The 21049-nt window shown below is 41.4% G+C and overlaps 1 protein-coding gene across 1 annotated transcript in view; it reads left to right on the forward strand.

Annotated features, from left to right (window-relative positions):
- The window catches only part of FOXN4 (forkhead box N4), a 37035-nt gene extending 19423 nt beyond the window's left edge, over positions 1 to 17612 (forward strand). Inside the window, exons 3-10 of the mRNA XM_040351852.1 lie at positions 5276 to 5439; positions 5528 to 5628; positions 5710 to 5820; positions 6902 to 7026; positions 7124 to 7220; positions 9017 to 9224; positions 9887 to 10270; positions 16287 to 17612. Of these exons, the coding sequence (XP_040207786.1) occupies positions 5276 to 5439; positions 5528 to 5628; positions 5710 to 5820; positions 6902 to 7026; positions 7124 to 7220; positions 9017 to 9224; positions 9887 to 10270; positions 16287 to 16537 (1441 nt within the window). The 3' untranslated portion in view covers positions 16538 to 17612. The remainder of the gene's footprint in view (positions 1 to 5275; positions 5440 to 5527; positions 5629 to 5709; positions 5821 to 6901; positions 7027 to 7123; positions 7221 to 9016; positions 9225 to 9886; positions 10271 to 16286) is intronic.
- The last annotated feature ends 3437 nt before the right edge of the window (positions 17613 to 21049 follow it).

Raw genomic sequence — 21049 nt, forward strand, 5'->3', positions numbered from 1 at the left:
AGAACGGGAGCCTTAATTATATGTATTAGTACCCACATTCCCTGTGTGTGTGTATATATTATTTATATTATTATTATACAGGATTTTTATAGCGCCAACAGTTTGCATGACACTTTACAATATTAGGGGGGGACAATACGATACAAGATGGTTAGGATATATATCCCATATTGAATCTATGTGGAAATAATAAATGTGATTGTTAGCTTACTGGACTTCATTTTAGTAGTACAGTGAAAGTAATGTGGCACATTTCAGAAGCTGTAGAATATGACTATTTAGTTCATACAGGGATAAGAAACATAATAGATCAAACTAGGGGCAAAAATTACACATGTTTGGTAATTAGTGCTTCTGACAGCCCAAAGAACTTGTTCTTGCCCCATAGGGTAGCCCTAAAGGATCTCTTAAGCCCTTGTGACTTCTCCCAGTTAGATTACTGACTCATGCACAGTAACCCTCGGTTCACACTGCATGCGGCTTTGAAATCGCACTACTCAGCGCAATTTCAAAGCCTGCCAGGCAATGCAATTTCATGTGCGGCTTGCCTACATCTGTGCAATTTCATGCACAGATGTGAATGCAATTCGCACATGGAATAGTGCAGGAACCTTTTCAAAGTTGATGCAAGACAGAGTCGCACCTTTTTAAATGGTTCCATAGCCAGAAATAGGGTGCGACTTGTCATGCAACTTGTCAAATTTGATCTGTCAAACCACATGACAAGTCGCCCCCGGTGTGAACGGGGGCTAAAATAATTATTCCAATTTCTTTAGGAAAAGATAATCACAAGATTGTTGGCAGCAGCACCTTGGGAAAATTCCTGGAACCAACTGCAAGGCCTCCGGGTCTCCTAAATGGCCTGATGCTTAAATTCGGTTGTTGTTTAACTGGGTTAAATGTTAACTGGTTGTTTAGCTACAAAAACTGCTAGTAACAGACCCCTACTTGTATTTAACTGATGAGTTTCCAGCTGACAGAAAAAAATAATATAACTCTGGGAATTGCCTCGGTACCCTTATTGTACCCTAGCAAGTTAGATCTCAGTGAGGGAAGCCAGTACATTGCTATATTTGATTTGCACATGTATTTATCACAGGTATGTTCTATAGCACTGAAAATTTACACTGTGCTTTACATACTGTACATTCACATCAGTCCCTGCTCTCAAGGGTCCTACAATCTAAGGTCCCTATATCACATACATACGGTACTTACATACACACACATACTAGAGCCAATTTAAATGGGAATCAAATAACCTAGCAGCATGGTCTATGTTACCAGCAATGAAATATAGCCCAGATTGTATTTCATGAACTCAGATTAGTAAAATTGTAAGTCTAATTGGTTACTGATGGTTACTTCAATTTGTACATTTATTTATTAATCCAAATGTTGAGTTGAATTAGTATACATATATGCCCGAGCATAGAAAATCTGTAGAATCTATTGAACAATACACTGTCCCCTGGCTTCTCCTGATATACGCGTCACTTTTCCCTATAGAGAGTATGTAACAAATGCAAACAATAAAATTCTTATCGTCATTTGAGCATTACAGAATGACTGAATGGTTAACCAAACCTGCAACCCAGCTGATATGAGCAGCATATTGGTATAATGAGATTATAGCAGCGGTAGTGAAAAAAGCTGCTTTATTAAGTAACATTTTGTGATCCTGTGAGCTCTATAGTGAGCATTGCCCTGTTATATGTTAGTGCTTTACAGGACTGGAAGGAGGTTTGCCACATGACAGGAGGTATTCGCACAGGGTTTTGACTCTTCACACCACTCATCCGACCTTTCGATTCAAAATAAGAAAAATCACGAGCTCCCTCTTTCAGGCCAGTAGGCACCAGGCGGGTGGCAGATGGCACGTTTTTGTGCGTTACTTGTCTGCTGTCATTCAGCTAGATTAATGCAGGGTCTGTAGAGAGGGGTAAAGAAGAGGGGGAGGATGATGAAAAAGAGAAACAATTAACCTAAAAAGAAAACAATAGAGACACGTGTCAGTCGGCTCTAGCCGTTTGTGGACACAATGGGCAATCATTCAATAACAGAACCAACTGTTGCAAAGCAGCCAGGCCTGCCCAGCTTTCAAATGATGTTGTTTGATCTAGTTTGTTTATGATTCAGCCAATGAGAGAGCAGGAATAAAGGTCAGCCGTGTCCTCTCACTCGCACTACAGCCTTTTTATACTGCAAAATTGCAAAGAGATATTATGTCCTGGAACAGAGAACACTCATGCTACAAAACCACTTTCTCTGATGACTGATCACAATCCAATCTAAAATGTTCAGGCTGGCACTACATGACCTGGAGGAGGCAGGGAGAGGTTAGAAGATGCTCAATACATTACTATTGTCATTGAATAAAGAGTTATATGCTCTTTTTAACAATGTAATTCTGTATGTTTTATTAACTTACATTTTAATTAAAGGCAGATATAGACCAGAATTCAATACTTCATAGCAAATACCTGTAAAATTGATAATGTAAAAATGCTTAGGTGTGTTTTGTTGATTTATGATGAATCAGTATACTATACAATTTGTTCAGTCATGTTCTATAACCCATAATAGCATCTGCTTATCAATCATTTGTATTGGAAGTGTAATACTAAATGAACAAAAAAATAGAAACTATAGAAATGAGGATTGTGTTCCATGTTTCCTTATACTGTATGAAACAATATACTGTTTATGCATTCTCAATACAATTATTATTAACAGAGATCAACAGTATATTGAACCTTTTTATGATGCAATTATACAGCAACAACCATTCTGGTAGTAGAAAAGAGGCTAATTAATACAGAATTACAGAAATGTTTTAAATATGCATAGCACGGTTATATAGCAAAAAGAAGAAAAAAAGGGACAGAGAACCCTGCCTTGTGTAAAGTTACATAATGTAAAATGGAGCTGAGAGAATAGGAAGCCACAGCAGCAGGGATCTTGATCTTTAGTTTCGAGATCAGGTTGAAGCACTTTCCAAGGGACGGTGAACAAAACAACCTACCAGTATTGTGAAATATTAATAAAAATATGCTTGTGATATATGACAAGCATCTCTCATATATATATATATATATATATATATATATATATATATATATATATATATATATATATACACACACATACACAGTGCCTTGAAAAAGTATTCATACCCCTTGAAATGTTCCACATTTTGTAATGTTGCAACCAAAAACTTAAATGTATTTTATTGGGATTTTATGTGATAGACCAACACAAAGTGGCACTTAATTGTGAAGTGGAAGTAAAATAATAAATGTGTGTTCAATTTTTTTACAAATAAAATGTGAAAAGTGTGGTGTGCATTTGAATTCATCCCCCTTTACTCTGATACCCCTAACTAAGATCTAGTGGAACCAATTGCCTTCAGAGTTCACCTAATTAGTAAATAGAGTCCACCTGTGTGTAATTTACCGTATTTATCGGCGTATAACACGCACCCTAACTTTAAGAGGGAAGTTTCAGGAAAAAAACGTTGCACGGCCCACTGCGTATAACACGCAGGCAAAGTTTACCCTCTATTTTCAGGGTAAAAAAGTGAGTGTTATACGCCAATAAATACAGTAATCTCAGTATAAACACAGCTGTTCTGTGAAGCCCTCAGAGGTTTGTTAGAGAACCTTAGTAAACAAACAGCATCATTAAGGCCAAGGAATACACCAGACAGGTCAGGGATAATGTTTAAAGCAGGGTTAGGTTATAAAAAAAATATACAAAGCTTTAAACGTCTCATGGAGCACTGTTGAATCCATCATCCAAAATGGAAAGAATATGGCACAACTGCAAACCTACAAAGACATAGCCGTCCACCTAAACTGACAGGCCGGGCAAGAAGAGAATTAATCAGAGAAGCAGCCAAGAGGCCCATGGTAACTCTGGAGGAGCTGCAGAGATCCACAGCTCAGGTGTGAGAATCTGTCCACAGGACAATTATTAGTTGTGCACTCCAAAAATCTGGTCTTTAGGGAAGAGTGGCAAGAAGAAAGCCATTGTTGAAAGAAAGCCATAAGAAGTCCCATTTGTAGTTTGTGGGAAGCCATGTGGGGGACACATCAAACATGTGGAAGAAGGTGCTCTGGTCAGATGAGACAAAATTTGATTTTTTTGGCCTAAAAGCAAAATGCTATGTGTGGCGGAAAACTAAGACTGAACATCACCCTGAACACACCATCCCAGGGTGATGTCTTCAGCAGGGAACGGGAAGCTGGTCAGAGCTGATGGGAAGATAGATGGAGCCAAATACAGGGCAACCTTAGAAGAAAACCTGTGAGGCCGCGTACACACGGTCGGTCCAAACCGATGAGAATGGTCCGACGGACCGTTTTCATCGGTTCACCGCTGGAGTGGCCTGACGGTCTGATGTGCGTACACACCATCAGTTCAAAATCCGATCGGGTCAGAACACGGTGACGTAAAACACACGACGTGCTGAAAAAAAACGAAGTTCAATGCTTCCAAGCATGTGTCGACTTGATTCTAAGCATGCGCAGGTTTTGAACCGATGCTTTTGTGTACTAACCATCGGTTTGGACCTATCGGTCAGCGGTCCATCGGTTCGATTTTAAAGCAAGTTCGAAGGACAACAGACCGATGGGCCGTACACACGGACGGTTTGGACCGATGAAACTGGACTTCGGGCCGTTTTCATCGGTTTGGACCGACCGTGTGTACGCAGCCTTAGAGTCTGCAAAAGACTTGGGACTGGGGCAAAGGTTCACCTTCCAACAGGACAACGACCCTAAGCATACAGCCAGAGCCACAATAGAATGATTTAGATCAAAGCATATTCATGTGTTAGAATGGCCCAGTCAAAATCCAGACCTAAATCCAACTGAGAATCTGTGGCAAGACTTGAAAATTGCTGTTCACAGACGCTCTCCATCCAATCTATTTTGCAAAGAAGAATGGGCAAAAATGTCACTCTCTAGATGTACAAAACTGGTAGAGACATACCCAGAAAGACTTGCAGCTGTAATTGCAGCGAAAGGTGGTTCTACAAAATATTGACTCAGGGGGGCTGAATACAAATGCACGCCACACTTTTCACAGATTTAGTTGTAAAAAAAAATTGAAAACCATTTATCATTTTTCCTTCACCTCACAATTATGTGCCACTTTTTTTTTCAAGGCACTGTATATATACATACATACATATATATAAATATTTATTTTTATAAACATGATTGGTTTATTTTCAATATTTTTATTTCCCTTTTATTCTCAATGCTTGCAGACTTACAGCTTCAGATGCTTCACAAATGCGAAATGATGACCTTCCTAACGACTTACAGTCTTTGTCTTGGCTGACTTCTGTGGATGTACCCAGGTTACAGCAGATGACCGGTAACAGGATGGAGTACAGTCTTCCTTCACAGAACTCGGTCATACAACAACCAGGTATATGGAGTGTCACACTAGTAAAATCAAATCCAGCTGTGTTAAATGATGCCTGTTATGTGACCTGTTCCTTTTTTTATATACGCAGGTCAGCTGGCCAGCACGGTGCCTGGACAAATGATTCATATACCTGTCAGCTTGCAGCAAAGCATTCTTGGTCTTAATACCATGAGTTCACATGGATCCAGTGTAAGTGGTAATATGTTGCAACTACATCATAGCAAATTTCATTTGTATGTACACAGTTATTTATATTTTATTCTTCATTAGATGAACCAGTTCAGTTTGAGTGGACATCTGTCTCCTGGTATTCAATCCCAGCAGTCTCTGTATCAACCCCATTCTCAACAAATCTATGCACTGTCTCAGGCTCCTCAGCAGGTGAGTTGTTTTACTTGTAATAATTTATGATAGCCCTTTTAAACAGAATCTGTCTGGACTGTAAGGTGGAAGCTTTTTTTTAAGGTGTATAGCAGTGGTCTCCAAACTGTGGCCCGGGTGCCAGATGCGGCCCTTTGCTTGCCTATATTCGGCCCTATAGGTACTATTCCTGCCTCTGATACAAGACACTTTTCCCCCCACTGACACCAGCAATGGGGCACCATTCCTCCTACTAATGCCAATGGCATTTATTCCCAGAGCATTTTCTACTCACACTGGCCACAGCCCGGTTCCTAAAAAGACAGGAAACTGGCCCATTGTTTGAAAGTTTGGAGACCCCTGGTGTATAGTTTTGTACTGTCATCTTTTTTGTGCTTCATTACACTTAAGGATTTACTGACCCAGAATTAGCATATGTTTATCAGGTGTCCCAACACCTGATATGCATCTTTGATCTAGGTCAGTGTCTAACAAAGAAGTGATGCATGAATCAGGATGACAGCCCTAAGGTTTGCACACCCAAAAATAAAGCAAAACGGCAATGGCAGCCCCAATATTCCAGTCCCAACAGCCACCATTCAATGAACTTTCAGACCCTTTGAAAGACCCCACTACTCCTATACACATTACACCTATACACATTGCAGTCTTGACTTATTAGCACTGGTTAATTATTTCCTGTCTGCCCAGCTGGAATGTAGTAAATACCTTTTCTAAAAGGGCCCGTTCACATCTATGCGTTTTAATACAAGTAAAAGCATGTAAACGCTTTTTGTATTCTATTATTTTTAATAGTGCTAGTTCACATCCATGCAGTGTGTTGACATGCTTTTGGGTAAAAAGGGTTCAAGTTTGTTGTCTAATGCATCATTAAGCATTAAAGGAAATATTTAAAGGGAATGACAGCACATTGTCAATCCTAGCAGATTTATAGGTGGCTTTGCTCAACAAGTTTCATTAATTCGCTATATTATTTAGGTTTTAACTACATACCTTTATAAAATTAAAGGACTTTAATATATCAGTAGAATAAAATGTATATTGGTCAAAGCTAACTTATTGTATAACATTTTTGTCCTAGTGTTCTCCTGGGACAATGTTTAATAGCTCCTACAGGCCACAGCCGTATGCTCAGGCACGCCTGACAACTCATGCTACACAGGATCTGCACCCTAAAAACTACCCAAAGCCTATCTATTCATACAGGTAAGTGAACTTCTTATTGAAGGTTATTATGCATTGTCATAAGTTTGTATGTCATTGATGTGTTTTCTTATTGCTTCTTATTGCTTTTACTTAACAGTTGCCTTATTGCAATGGCCTTAAAAAACAGCAAAACTGGCAGCCTGCCTGTGAGTGAAATCTACAGTTTCATGAAGGAACACTTTCCATATTTTAAGGTATGGCGGTCTAACTGTGCAACAGTGGTTTCAGAAGTTTGTTAATTTTTTTAAATCAGTGTCTATTTCTGACATTTGTTGCTTACAAGTTAAAATCTGTATTTATTGCTAGAAAATTACTTGGAACCCCCAAACATTATATATATTTTTTTAGCTTTATTTCTACTGGTTACCAGTTTAGAGTTACAGAGGAGGTCTAGTGCTTATTATTGCTGTCACTCTAACGATTGCGGCAATACCTCACATGTGTGGTTTAAACACCGTTTACATTTTCAGGCGTGACTTACGTATGCGTTCACTTCTGCGCATGAGAACGGAGGGACGGGGCGCCTAAAAAGATTTTTTGTTATTAATTTATAAAAAAAATGTTTTACACTGCTTTAAAAAATATATAATTCTGATCATTTTTATTGCTGTCAAGCAATGTAAACATACCTTGTGATAGTAAAAGTCAGTGACAGGTATTTGCACTTAAAAGTATTCAAAACGCCAAAATCTGTGTTTTAGAATACTAGGGATTTTTTCAAAACGGCACCATTGGCAGCTGACTAAACCGGAAGTGATGTCATGACATCGCTTCAGGGTTACTAGATAGGAGACTCGATCGGAGCTGTTTCTGGCTTCATTCCGGTATTCGGCCAGCCTGCGAACGTGATGGCTGGCTGCTCGAGCCTCCCGGTGGGACGGAAGGCTAGAGCCGTGGGTCCCCTCCTGGTCCTTATGATAACAGCCTAGAGGCTTTTTAGCCACATCTAAAAAACGGTACTGGGGTGATGCCTGTAGATGCATAGCCCCAGTATAACCCCTTCAAGCCAAGAAAGTAAATTTGCATATGGTCGGTGTGAAGGGGTTATAGTGGGTGTAAACCCCATTCATGAAATCTGACCCGGCACATATATCTGTAGTGTTTGCTTATCTCTCTCCAAAGCTCTGAGTCCTGTGTCTTTCTTCTGCTTCATTCTTCTGTTATCAGCATAATAAGTTATGACAATTTGACACAGGAGATAAAAGCAGCTGGAAATTTGTGTCGGGGAGGGTGCTTAGAGACAGATAAGCAGAGAGCTGGTCTATTCACAGTACAGCTCTGCAAGCTTTTCATTAATCTGTGTGTGTGCGGGGGGGGGGTGCCTTTTCTACAATCATCTCACACACAGTGTAAGTACAGACTCCCCTCCCACTGCTAAATGAGGAAACACAATTTTCAACACAATGTGCACTTTATAAACATTATATAAAGCTAAAGACAGCAGCTATACATGTAACACTTATGTAGGAGGATTTGTTTCATCCCTGTGTATCATCTGAGGCTGTTCACTTCACTGGATATACAGTATGTGAGGGTTTACATCCACTTTAAGGCCTCCCTCCTGTCATTGTTAGAACCAAAGAGATTTATTTTCATGATTTTGTCAGGCAGTGTTTATTTATTAGCATAATATCCCATTTCTACAAAAAAAACTGTTTTATCAATTTAATTATTTTTAAAGTATTGTAAATACTTGTATTAAATTTAAAATTGTATAATGAAATTGTTGACAATTGTTGAAATAAGTATCTTTAATTTCAATATGTAAATCCAACACAAGTATGAATTACTTGTTCTCTGCATAACAACCAATCAGTTTTTAATTAGTATTTAATTTAAATAGGTTATTAGCAACACTAAGTATGTGGTAGAGTTTTTAGTTTATAGTCCTGTACTTGGGTAGTATAGGATTTTACTATTTTGAATGTTGCTATTTGCAAAGAATAAGTAAGTTACTGTTTTGATAACTATCTATTGTACCTCATTTCAGACAGCCCCAGATGGCTGGAAAAACTCAGTTCGGCACAATCTGTCCCTTAACAAATGCTTTGAAAAGGTGGAGAACAAGCTGAGTGGATCCTCCCGCAAGGGATGCCTCTGGGCATTAAATCCAGCGAAAATTGACAAAATGGAAGAGGAGATGCAGAAGTGGAAGAGGAAAGATCTGCCAGCAATTCGAAGGAGTATGGCTAACCCAGGTGAGAACTTACAAAGCAGGTCGGTTGGATAGAATTGGTTTACAGAATCCTTTTATTGTATTAGTGTAATGCAGTCAAGCTGTATATACAGTAATAAATATGCCTCTTTCCTTTTTTTACCAGCTAAGTTCTGCAGCAAGAGTTAAAAATCAAGTGCTCGCAGCACATAGCAGAGTAGGGTTGTAGATGTCACATACAGGCTCTCCTGTAGTCCAACACCCCCCCCCCCTGAACACTGCTCTAATCAACATGGCTCTGCTTCCTAAGGGCAGTGTTCAGGGGGGTGTCAAAGAGTTGGGCTTTTATGACATTCATAGTTCTGTAAGCACACTAGCACAGGTTTTAGCTCTACAACACTTAGCAGATACAATTAAAAAAGATATAAGAATGTTCAATTGGGCTTTAAATACAGTATACTAGTGCACAGCATTATAGTGTGAGGGCAAAGGATCTTTTTGCAAACATGCATGTTCGCTTTGGGCAAATGTACATGTTTGTTCCTATAAAGAGAGGGAGTATTCAGCATATATCCTCTGTGCCAGACTCTCTCAGTAGAAAACAAACGCTGTTTTCTTTTGCAATCAGACTACTAAAAAGTACAAATTAGTTTGTTTTCAAGATTGCCTACATACCCTGACAACATAGTTTTCCCTTATTTGTAGATGAACTGGATAAACTGATTATGGACAGACCTGAAAACTGCAAAGCTCCATCTAAGCTGACAGCCTCAGAAACGTCAACAATGACAAATGTTGGGAGCATTCATGGAAGAGTGCCTATTACTCAGCTACAGCCACAGTCAGTCATGACATTATCCTTACAGTCCATACCTTTACATCATCAAATTCAGACTCAGGCAAGAATAGCATCAAGTTCTCCTGCTCCAGCCCAAAGTCCTCCACTCCACATGCTACCACAGATGACACAGAGCCCACTGCACCAGCACATAATAGGCAGAGGTTCATCTGACTTCCTCGGCTTTACCTCAGACGTGAACACAGAGGTGGACTCACTTGATCCCAGCATCATGGATTTTGCTTTACAAGGTAGGATAAGATTGTAAAGATAGAGAGATGATATTACCAATAACTTTAATAATGTTTAAAGGAAATCTATATTTACAGCATACACTTCAGTTTTAGAACATCAGTATTGCAACAGCATTATAAACAATATTTATTTTTGACAATCCAATATAAGCAATTCCACCTCCTCTTAGCGCCACTGTAGTTCAGAAGGCAGGCTCTTTGAATTTTGTGATACCGCCATGCCAACTAATAGGGTATAATGAATACGGTAAGTGTCACAGAATTCATGGTAGTAAATGTGTGGGGATTTTCACAATGTAAATTCACAGATTTATAGGAGGAGGCTAGAAATAATTGGAAATAAATATGTGATTTTACGTTTTGACCATAGATGCGCCATAATAGTCTGCTCTAATCTCTGATAGTTTATACTGCTATTGTGAAGGGGGAAACCTAGTCACTCCACAGACTAATATGCTTTAAAGTGTGAGTTCACCTTTACAGAAAATCTGTAAGGTGACCTTACACTGGACCCTATACCCCACAGTCCCGCTGTACCAGAGTCCCATGATCCCCCACTGTCAGGCACCGTGACACTGCTTCGCCGGTCTGGTAATTTAAATCCCCACGGCTTCATCTCCTATCCATACATCTCAGCGTGTACGGACAAAGGGCATTCTAATTGGTCAGCACTGTCACTTGGACTGCACTGACCTATCAGAATCCGTCTAGCACGTCCTGTCAGCGATGCGAGGAGAGAAAGCCAGGAGAATTTCAAATCCCCAGACCAGTGAAACAGCGTCCAAGTACCAGGCAGCAGCAGGATGGGGTCCAGTGTAAAGTCACCTTACAGATTTTCTGTAAAGGTGAATATGCACTTTATGCGTTAATTTTTTTTTTATAATGTGCATTACTGGCAGGGCCGATCCGCCCCGTAGGCTCACTTTGCAAGCCGCTTAGGGCCCCGCAAAGTTGTGGAGGGCCTCCAAAATTACTAGAGGCCCCGCCTGGTGAGAAGTCATTTTCGGCCCCTCACCCCGCTTCTCAACTCGCTGGCTGCATGGGAGAAGAGGTAAGAAGTCAGCACCCCCCGCTTCTCACTTTAATGTAAGATGTCATTTCCGACAGCATAACACCCCCTCTTTAATGTGACATGTCACTGTCGGCCTCTTACTGCCAGCAGCTGTGCACAGTGTTGGCTGCTAGCCGTCAAAGTGGGAACATAGATTAAAGAGACACCATCACTGCTTCCTGATGTAGGGGAGTGTGCGACGTTCTCCAGTGTGACATTGCTCATGTTTCTTGGGCAATCGCTAGACCTATCACTTGATGAAGTGGGGGACGTCAACCTGCGTTTAAGTTGCAGCACCAGCTGAATCTGGGTATTTTGGTGCCTACTGTCAAAGAGGAATCAATGACGAGTGTATTGCTGAAAAGGTGTGTATTAATGGGTGGGAGGGGAATACCTGTCACAGCCACTGCCACTTTGCCCTGTGTCCTTTTAACATCCCCTGTGCACAGAGCTTTGTGCTGGGTGCACTAATCTAAATTTTGTGGGTGGAACTAAACAGAGGCGTATCTAGTGAAAATATCGCCTATGGCAAGCACTGAAACTGCGCCCCTATCGAAACATTTGAAACTCATTTTTCAGATAACCTTAACAAAAAAAACAGCTAGCAAAACTAGTGATATTTATCATCCCTTGCGATACTTTTGGTAGTGACATATCCTCTTTATGGAGAAATCTGGGGTTTATTAAACCCCTGATCCCTCCTCTGCACTCCAAGACCAGGTAAATGCAGAACCAATACTGGAAGTGATGTAATCTGCATCACTTAAGGCCTCAGTTTTCACAGAGGAGAGGGAGAAACTGATGTTCCTCCTTCTTTGTGCACTGCCAATCCGACCAGATGGAATGGGAGAGCCTGCGTGAACAGAGAAGGGCTGTGGCTGAACGCAGCAGGGATAGTGCTGCCATTGTCCATTAGCAAAGGTTCTGAAAAGGAGGTCCTGCCTATGCTCGGGAGGAGCGAAGAAGAGACCCTCAGACCCTGGTAAGTGCCTTGCTGCCCAGCCACTCATCGGCGCCCCCGTCATATGGCGCCCATGGCACTTGCCATGGCTGCCATACCCTAGATACGCCACTGGAACTAAACCCTCCTATCCTTTTCAGCAAAAAATGCTGCCATCTTAGACTCTGTTTGCAACTGCCATAGTGATGCACATGTGATCAGTTATGACACCAACAGTTTGATAGTTTGGTTGCAAGCACAAACAAATGTCAGAGTTGGCAATCCCGACATGCCTCGAATGTAACTGTTTTTTGAAACGGTAAAATTTACAAATTTAGTACAGCTTTAAGTAGAGCTGCACGATTAATCGCGGGGAGAATCGCGATCTCGATTCTCCCCGCCTGCGATCTCCCCGCGGGATGACCCGCGATTCTTATGTGTCACCGCCATTCCACGTAACCAGCGTGGAACGCAAATGCAGCCGATTTCGGAACAGACGTCAGCAGCCTGGGCTTCTCTCACAGTTCAATACAACTCTAGTGTGTATCCATGCGCCACCCAGTGGTTGCCGGCGGTACTGCTTCTGATGTATAAAAAACAGACCAGTGATACTGTATGTCTATATTGTGAAAGACCATATAACTCATATGAAAAAAGCAGAATCAAAGTTTGATTCTGCTTTTTTCAAAGGAGTTATATGGTCTTTAACATTATAGACATATCACTGGTCTGTTTTTTATATATTCGTGTTTTCAAATAAATCACAGGTTTATTTATTTGGGGGGGGTTATGGCAATCAATATTGAGAATCGTGAGAGAATCGTGATCTTTAGTCTAAGCAAAAGAATCGCGACTCTCATTTTGACCAGAATCGTGCAGCCCAGCTTTAAGCATTCATTTCCAGCTGTCTGTTTTCAAGGATTATTTAAAGCGCAATTTTACTCATAACAATTTCTTGCTGGGGGCTGCCATTTTGCTGAATGTCAGAGCCCCCAAACAGCAGTAAATCATAAAACGGAACTAAAACCATTGATTTAACGGTTTTAAAAAACAGTTACATTCCTGGAATGCTGGGATTGTTAACTGTCACATTTGCTTGTGTCCTCAACTAAATTGTCAAACCATCAAATGGCTGATGTCCTTACTGATCACTTGTGCATCACCTTGGCAGTTGCAGTTTAAACAGAAGAAGCTTCCTTGGCTGTAAACCCTATTATTGTTTTCAGCCAAGGAAGCTGCCATATTGGCCTCTGTTTAATCTGCAACTGCCATAATGCTGCACATGTGATCCATTATGACACCAGTCATTGGATGGTTTGACAGTTTGGTTGAGAGCACAACCAATGTGACAGCTAGCATTTCCGGCATGCCGGGAATGTTAACTGTTTTTTGAAACTATAAAATAGAAGGGTTTACTTCCACTTTAAGGATAGGAGGGTTTAATTCTGCTATAAGGCTGTCAGCAGATCAGCCTCTACAAACTCAGCAGTGCCTAAAATGGGAGAGCAACTTGTACATAGCTATTACTGCAAAAGGGGCCAGCCTGAAGTGATCTAGCAGGGCTTTATTTTCTGACTAAAGTACTACTAATTGCTTTGAGGCAACAAAGACAGTTGTTACTGAAGACACTTAGGGCTCGTTCACATCATACGTGCATGAAAATTGTGTAGATTTAATTTGCAGAGACATCGGTTTCACACCAGTTTACATGCACGTCTGTTATGCAAAGACTGACATCACGTCCTGTGTCATCATTCTGTCCCCACCATCACTGTCTGCTATCCATGTCCCCACCATCAATGTCCACCGGCCATGTCCCCACCATCACTGTCCGCCACCCATGTCCTCACCATCACTGTCCGCCGGCCATGTCCCCACCATCACTGTCCACCGGCCATGTCCCCACCATCACTATCACTGTCCGCCGGCCATGTCCCCACCGTCACTGTCCGCCGGCCATGTCCCCACCGTCACTGTCCGCCGGCCATGTCCCCACCGTCACTGTCCGCCGGCCATGTCCCCACCGTCACTGTCCGCCGGCCATGTCCCCACCTTCACTGTCCGCCGGCCATGTCCCCACCATCACTGTCCGCCGGCCATGTCCCCACCATCACTGTCCGCCGGCCATGTCCCCACCATCACTGTCCGCCGGCCATGTCCCCACCATCACTGTCCGCCAGCCATGTCCCCACCATCACTGTCTGCCGGCCATGTCCCTACCATCACTGTCCACCACCCATGTCCCTACCATCACTGTCCGCCACCCATGTCCCCACCATCACTGTCCGCCATCCATGTCCCCACAATTACTGTCTGCCACCCATGTCCCCACCATCACTGTCTGCCACCCATGTCCCCACAATTACTGTCTGCCACCCATGTCCCCACCATCACTGTCCGCTGCTCTGTTCTGCTCTTCACATTGGGTTAGCTGCATCTGTGCCCAGCATCTTTGTCCCCCTCTGAGCAGACCTAAGTTCTGTTCCCCGCTGGTGCCCTTCCAGAAACGTACATGAGCAGCAGCATCCCAGCCACTGGGGGAGAAGGCGGGCTGTACACTCACAGAGCACTGCTCTGCATTCCCTCCCACTTCCTGTAATATGAGAGGCATGCAGACCAATGCAGTCTGTTTTATCTCCATTCCAGTGCGGAGCGGTGAGGGAAACTGCAGACATGCTGCATAATCATGCACAGTTCTGCACCGGACTTTACACCTCCGTTTTGGTGTGAACGAGCCCATAGGAAACCAATGTTTCCTGCAGATGGTGTGAACAAGCCCTTAAAATGGTTTTATACCCTTCCATATACCCAGTGAGGTGACTGACCCAGGTGATACACAGAGATGAAACAAATCCTCCCACATAAGCTGTACTTGTCTGCAGTCTCACCTTCTCCATTCAAAGTTCTGAATTTATAAAGCTTGCCTGAGAGTTCAGAAAAGAGGGGTGGAGAGTTGAAATTACACTCTGCAGAGTCCAGTGAGAAAAGCTCTGAGAACTGATTGGAGGGAAGAGACACCCCCCCCTTCCACACAGCTCACAGGAACAGAGCTGAGGCTGTCAATCTGCTGGAGGTCCCTCCTCTTTTACCATTTTTTTCTTGGTGTCAGGAAAATTTGTCAAAAGTGATTCATGCTGATAGTAGAAGAACGAAGCAGCAGACAGAAATTACACTTAGTGCTCTTAATTGAGACAAGTGCATACTATAGAGGGATGTGCATTGTTCATATTTAATGTTTGAGGTTTACAACCACCTTAAAATACAAACTTTAGTCAGAAAATTAAAGTGGTTGTAAAGGCAGAAGTTTTTTTTTATCTTACTGCATTCTATGTGATGTCCACGAGTGCCTCGGCCATCCGGGACTCTTCCTCCTGATTGGCTGAGACACAGCAGCGGGGTCATTGGCTCCCACTGCTGTCAAAGTCAGTTAGCCGATGAGGAGAGAGAGGAGGCGGAGGCCAAACCTTGGCTTTGTGTCTGAATGAATACAGGGATCTGTGGGTCGGCTCAGGTTCCCCCATAGGAAGCTGCCTGCTGTGGGGGTGCTCAACAGGAGGGAGGGGCCAGGAGAGCCGAAGAAGGAACCGAGAAGAGGAGGATCTGGGCTGCCCTGTGCAAAACCACTGCACAGAGCAGGTAAGTATAACATGTTTGGGAAAGGGATATCACCACTCTAGGTGGGTCAAACAAAGGTGAAAACCTCTCCTCCGGTTTAGAAGCCCAGGTGCTGGCGTGGTAGCAATAAAACAGGAAGAAGTTCTGGACAGCCGCACTCCAAAAATGTTTTTGCCTTTTATTCAAAAAATGAAATAAAAAATATATGCCACAGCAGAACGGACAGAAGAACTGACGCGTTTCACACTAACAGTCAGTGCTTAGGCCCCTTTCACAGTCACACTGGGGCGGGAGCAGGGGCGGCTGTAAAGCGCCGTTTTTTTTAGCGCCAATTTTCGTGCACACTAGTGACTCTTAATATTGTTATTAGTAATATATCAATACTTATATTGTTTTTTCTTTTCAAGGTAACATATGGGAAGACATGAAGGATGAAAGCTTTAATCTGGACACACTAGCTGCATTTAGCAACTCCCCAATCCAGCTATCAGACTGTGACTTGGGGACCATTGGTCTGACACCAGTCTCTAGCAGCAGTGACCACTCCTTCACAGACTTTCATCTCACCAGCCTGTACACCACATATGCAAATATGGACAATGTGACACCTTCCCAGTGTGTGGCGGGACAGGGTAATAAACCCATTGCATTGCTATAGGTCTATCCGTCTACTGCAGATTCCACAGGCACCAGAAACAACGTCACGGAAGCAGAATGTGAGGAACCAATATGTGCATTCACTTCGCACGTTGCAAGCGCTGCCTTTATTATCTGGCCATCAATGTACATTTTATATGTATCTGTCTATACCATTATTAAGCCATTCAGAATCAAAATGGGCAAGCAAGTACAGGATTTCTGAAGCAGTTTATTTTCCTGGGATGTGTGCTACAATAGAACATTTCTGGTGATCTGTGAAAATCCCAATGACTCTGGATATCCAGTCTTCTGGTATGAAAATGCAAGCTGCACTGAACTCAGTATGGTTATTTGTTGCCAATAGAATAGAGATCAATGTGACTTCAATAGCACTCAAAATGATATGATTTTTAAAATGTAGTTTTCTGTCAAAGAGCCAATAGAACACGTTGCAGAGCAGTTGTGATTCTTGTCTGACAATGTACAATTTGATACATTGTAACTCCATCTCACCCGATACAATAATAATAATTACTGTGTATTTGTCCACTTTTACTATTTAGGGGTGTTTTGTCCAAGTAAGGTTGTCATTTCTACTGGAAAGAACTTGATTTGTTTCCACCAAGCAGAAATTCCTAGGAAACGCATGGAGCAAATTATGGGACATGCACCACTGTAATAATGTATTCTTAGTCCATGTCTGTAGGAAGTGAAAATCAGTTGCCAGAATTGGAGAAGAAAAACTTTTATTCCCAAATTCAGGGGTATGTAATAGAAGTTTGTTTTGCTGTTTGTGCTCCCATTGGGTAAATTCACCCTCTCCATTGGATTATCACCAGAACAACAATCAAGGGAAAAACTTCCAATAGGGGCAATAGTTCTGGTCACCCTGGTGATAACAAGGGATTCCCTCATTTGGAAGAATTTCCTCTCATTTCCTGTTTTGGCTATGATACAGAAAGAGAAAATGTTCCCAGTGGGACACAGATGCCATAAAAACCGACATGGTTTATAACCCTTTTGCCTTTAGTTCTACTTTAAAAAGAAAAAATGTAAGTGGTTGTAAACCTTTACATACAGTGCCTTGAAAAAGTATTCATACCCCTTGAAATGATTTATTTATGTGATAGACCAACATAAAGTGGCACATAATTGTGAAGTGGAAGGAAAATGATAAATGGTTAAAAAAAAAAAATATGTGAAAAGTTTGGCATGCATTTGTATTCAGTTCCCTTTACTCTGATACCCCTAACTAAAATCGAGTGGAACCAATTGCTTTCAGAAGTTATCTAATTAATAGATAGAGTAAATAGAGTCCACCTGTGTGTAATTTTAATCTCAGTATAAATATAGCTGTTCTGTAAAGCCCTCATAGGTTTGTTAGAGAACCTTAGTGAACAAACAGCATCATAAAGGCAAAGGAACACACCAGACAGGTCAGGGATAAAGTTGTGGAAAAGTTTAAAGCAGGGTTAGGTTATAACAAATATCCCAAGCTTTGAACTTCTCACAGAGCACTGTCCAATCCATCATCTGAAAATGGAAAGAGTATGGCACAACTTCAAACCTACCAAGACATGGATGTCCGCCTAAACTGACAGGCTGGGCAAGGAGAGTATTAATCAGAAGCAGCCAAGAGACCCATGGTAACTCTGGAGGAGCTGCAGAGATCCACAGCTCAGGTGGGAGAATCTGTCCACAGGACAACTATTAGTTGTGGACTCCACAAACTTGGCCTTTATGGAAGAGTGGCAAAAAAGCCATTGTTAAAAGAAAGTCATAAGAAGTCCAATTTGCAGTTTGCAAGAAGCCATGTGGGGGACACAACAAACGTGGAAGAAGGTGCTCTGGTCAGATGAGACCAAAATTGAACTTTTTGGTCTAAAAGCAAAACACTATGTATGGCAGAAAACTAACACTGCACATCACCCTGAACACACCATCCCCACTGTGAAAAATGGTGGTGGCAGCATCATGTTGTGGGGGATGGTTTTCTTCAGAAGGGACAGGGAAGTTGGTCAGAGTTGATGGGAAGTTGGATGGAGTCAAATACATAATAAATAAATCTTCTAAGAAAACCTGTTAGACTCTGCAAAAGACTTGATACTAGGGAGGAGGTTCACCTTCCAACAGGACAACAACCCTAAACATACAGCCAGAGCTACAATGGAATGGTTTACATCAAAGCATATTCATGTGTTAGAATGGCCCAGTCAAAGTGCAGACCTAAATCCAATTGAGAATCTGTGGCAAGACTTGAAAATGACTGTTCACAGATGCTCTCCATCCAATCTGACAGAGCTTGAGCTATTTTGCAAAGAAGAATGGGAAAAATGTCACTCTCTAGATGTGCAAAGCTGGTGGAGACATCCCCAAAAGATTTGCAGATGTAATTGCAGTGAAAGGTGGTTCTACAAAGTATTGATCCGGGGGCCGAATACAAATGCACGCCACACTTTTCACATATTTATTTGTAAAAAAAATTGAAAACCATTTATTATTTTCATTCCACTTCACAATTATGTGCCACTTTGTGTTGGTCTATCACATAAAATCCCAATAAAATATATATATTTTTTTGTTATAACATGACAAACTGTGCAAAATGTCAAGGAGTATGGATAATTTTTCAAGGGACTGTATACCCAGTGAAGTGGCTGGCCCCAAGTGATACACAGAGATTAAACAAATCCTCCTAAATAGGTTGTACCTGTTTATCTGCAGTCTTCTCTTCTCCAGATCCATTCATGTACACAGATCAAATGTTATTTATCAGCAGTAGAAGGCAGGGGTCAGGGAACAGACATCACACACTGCATAGCTAAAGCACAGAGCCTCAATTTAATCTGACAACTAAGTGGATGGAATGGACACACTATAGAATGCCATGCTTTGTTCATTTTCAGGTCAGAGGTTTACAGCCACTTAAAGCGTAACTAAACTCATCGTTTTAACAGTTTAAAAAAACAGTTACATTCCGATAGGTGGATTTAGTTTCACTTTAAGCCTTGAAATGCAAAAAGAGCACATCTTTCCTGCTTTTTTTTTAAATCTGAGCGTTAAACACATGCACACACAGTATGCATTATCATTAAATGTTACCTTCTACATTTTCTTTACATAATTCGTGGTCATTGGTAAAACACCAAAGCGTTGAGCCATAGATTAATAACAGCTATTTAAACTACAAACCATGCACAGGTTTCATGTTTACAGTCATGATCAGAATTACCTCACAATGTCCTCAGACAGTATTGTGGCGTATTTTACTACCTTGCTACACAGGTAATAAGTGAGAAAAGCAAAGAGCATTATAGAACAAGCATAGCTACTTTTAAAAGTATTTTTTTAAAATGAAATACAAACCTGGTGATTTTTATAAATACTTAGCACAGGAGCTAAATTAGTTTTACATTTAATATTAAGCAAATGAAGCATCCATATTTGAATATTTCAGCCAAGGAGTATATCTGTAATAAAGGCTAGCTATGTCTGTTTAAACATGAACTCCAGGTAAACAGCTAAATACACAGGTGAAAACCATATATGTGAATTATGCCACGAGATTTGCCATTCATCCAGTCTTGTGAATCACGTGCCACTGCTAAGATGTTGGCACAGGAAGGGGAAGTGAAAACCCTATTTCCTGGCGCCCCCCTTCCCAGATCAGCATTATCATCTCTGACCAGTGAGTAGGCAGCTGAAACAAGAAGCAGAATCAGGAATTTACACGTGGCAAAAGGTTTTCGGCCCATAGGAATACCTAAAAATAATATGCATATATGTAAATCAGATGTGTATCAATCAGTTTGCTTAGAGTTGTGCTTTAATGTTCTTTATAAGGCTGGGTTCACATATATGTAAATTGGATGTGTGTTTCCCCGCATCCAATTCGCATGACGGGCGAGTGTGATCAGCTCTCAGTGGAGCCGGTTCACACAGGTCTGGGGTGGCCGTGGACCGCATTCATAAAGGATCCTGTGCGTGTTTGGATCAGATTCAGGTGCCAATTCAGGCAAAAATTCAGACTTGAATCGCATAGGGTGATGAACAGACACATACTGGACCCCAGGCATGAACCAATGACCGCACATATGTGAACCCGGCCTTATACTGTGACTTGTTCTGTATCATTGTTCAAATCACTATATATTGCTTAATTACCAACTGTTCCTCAGCCTCATTTGTAGGTTTAGTGTAGGATGCATTTTTTTTTACATTATGTTTTTTATATGTAATAATATTGTATTAGGCAGTATTATCTGTAAATTTATTTATATTTATTACTTTAAACAGACGTCTGTAAATTAAGCGGTTAATTATTTTTGTTACTTGTCTCTTCAGTCCTTTGTTTAGTAAAGACCTCATTTAAAACTGGAAACGAGTCATGTTTTTTTTTTTTTTATTCACTTTTTGACTAATAACATATTTTACGCAGGGGTAGGTCTTATAAATTCTATTTGGCTGGCAACAATTTAAAAACAAAGGCCCGGATTCACGTAGAAGAGCGCATCTTTGTGCGGGCATAACG

The sequence above is a fragment of the Rana temporaria genome, chromosome 1 (assembly GCF_905171775.1).
Source record: "Rana temporaria chromosome 1, aRanTem1.1, whole genome shotgun sequence".
NCBI classification, from domain to species: domain Eukaryota; kingdom Metazoa; phylum Chordata; class Amphibia; order Anura; family Ranidae; genus Rana; species Rana temporaria.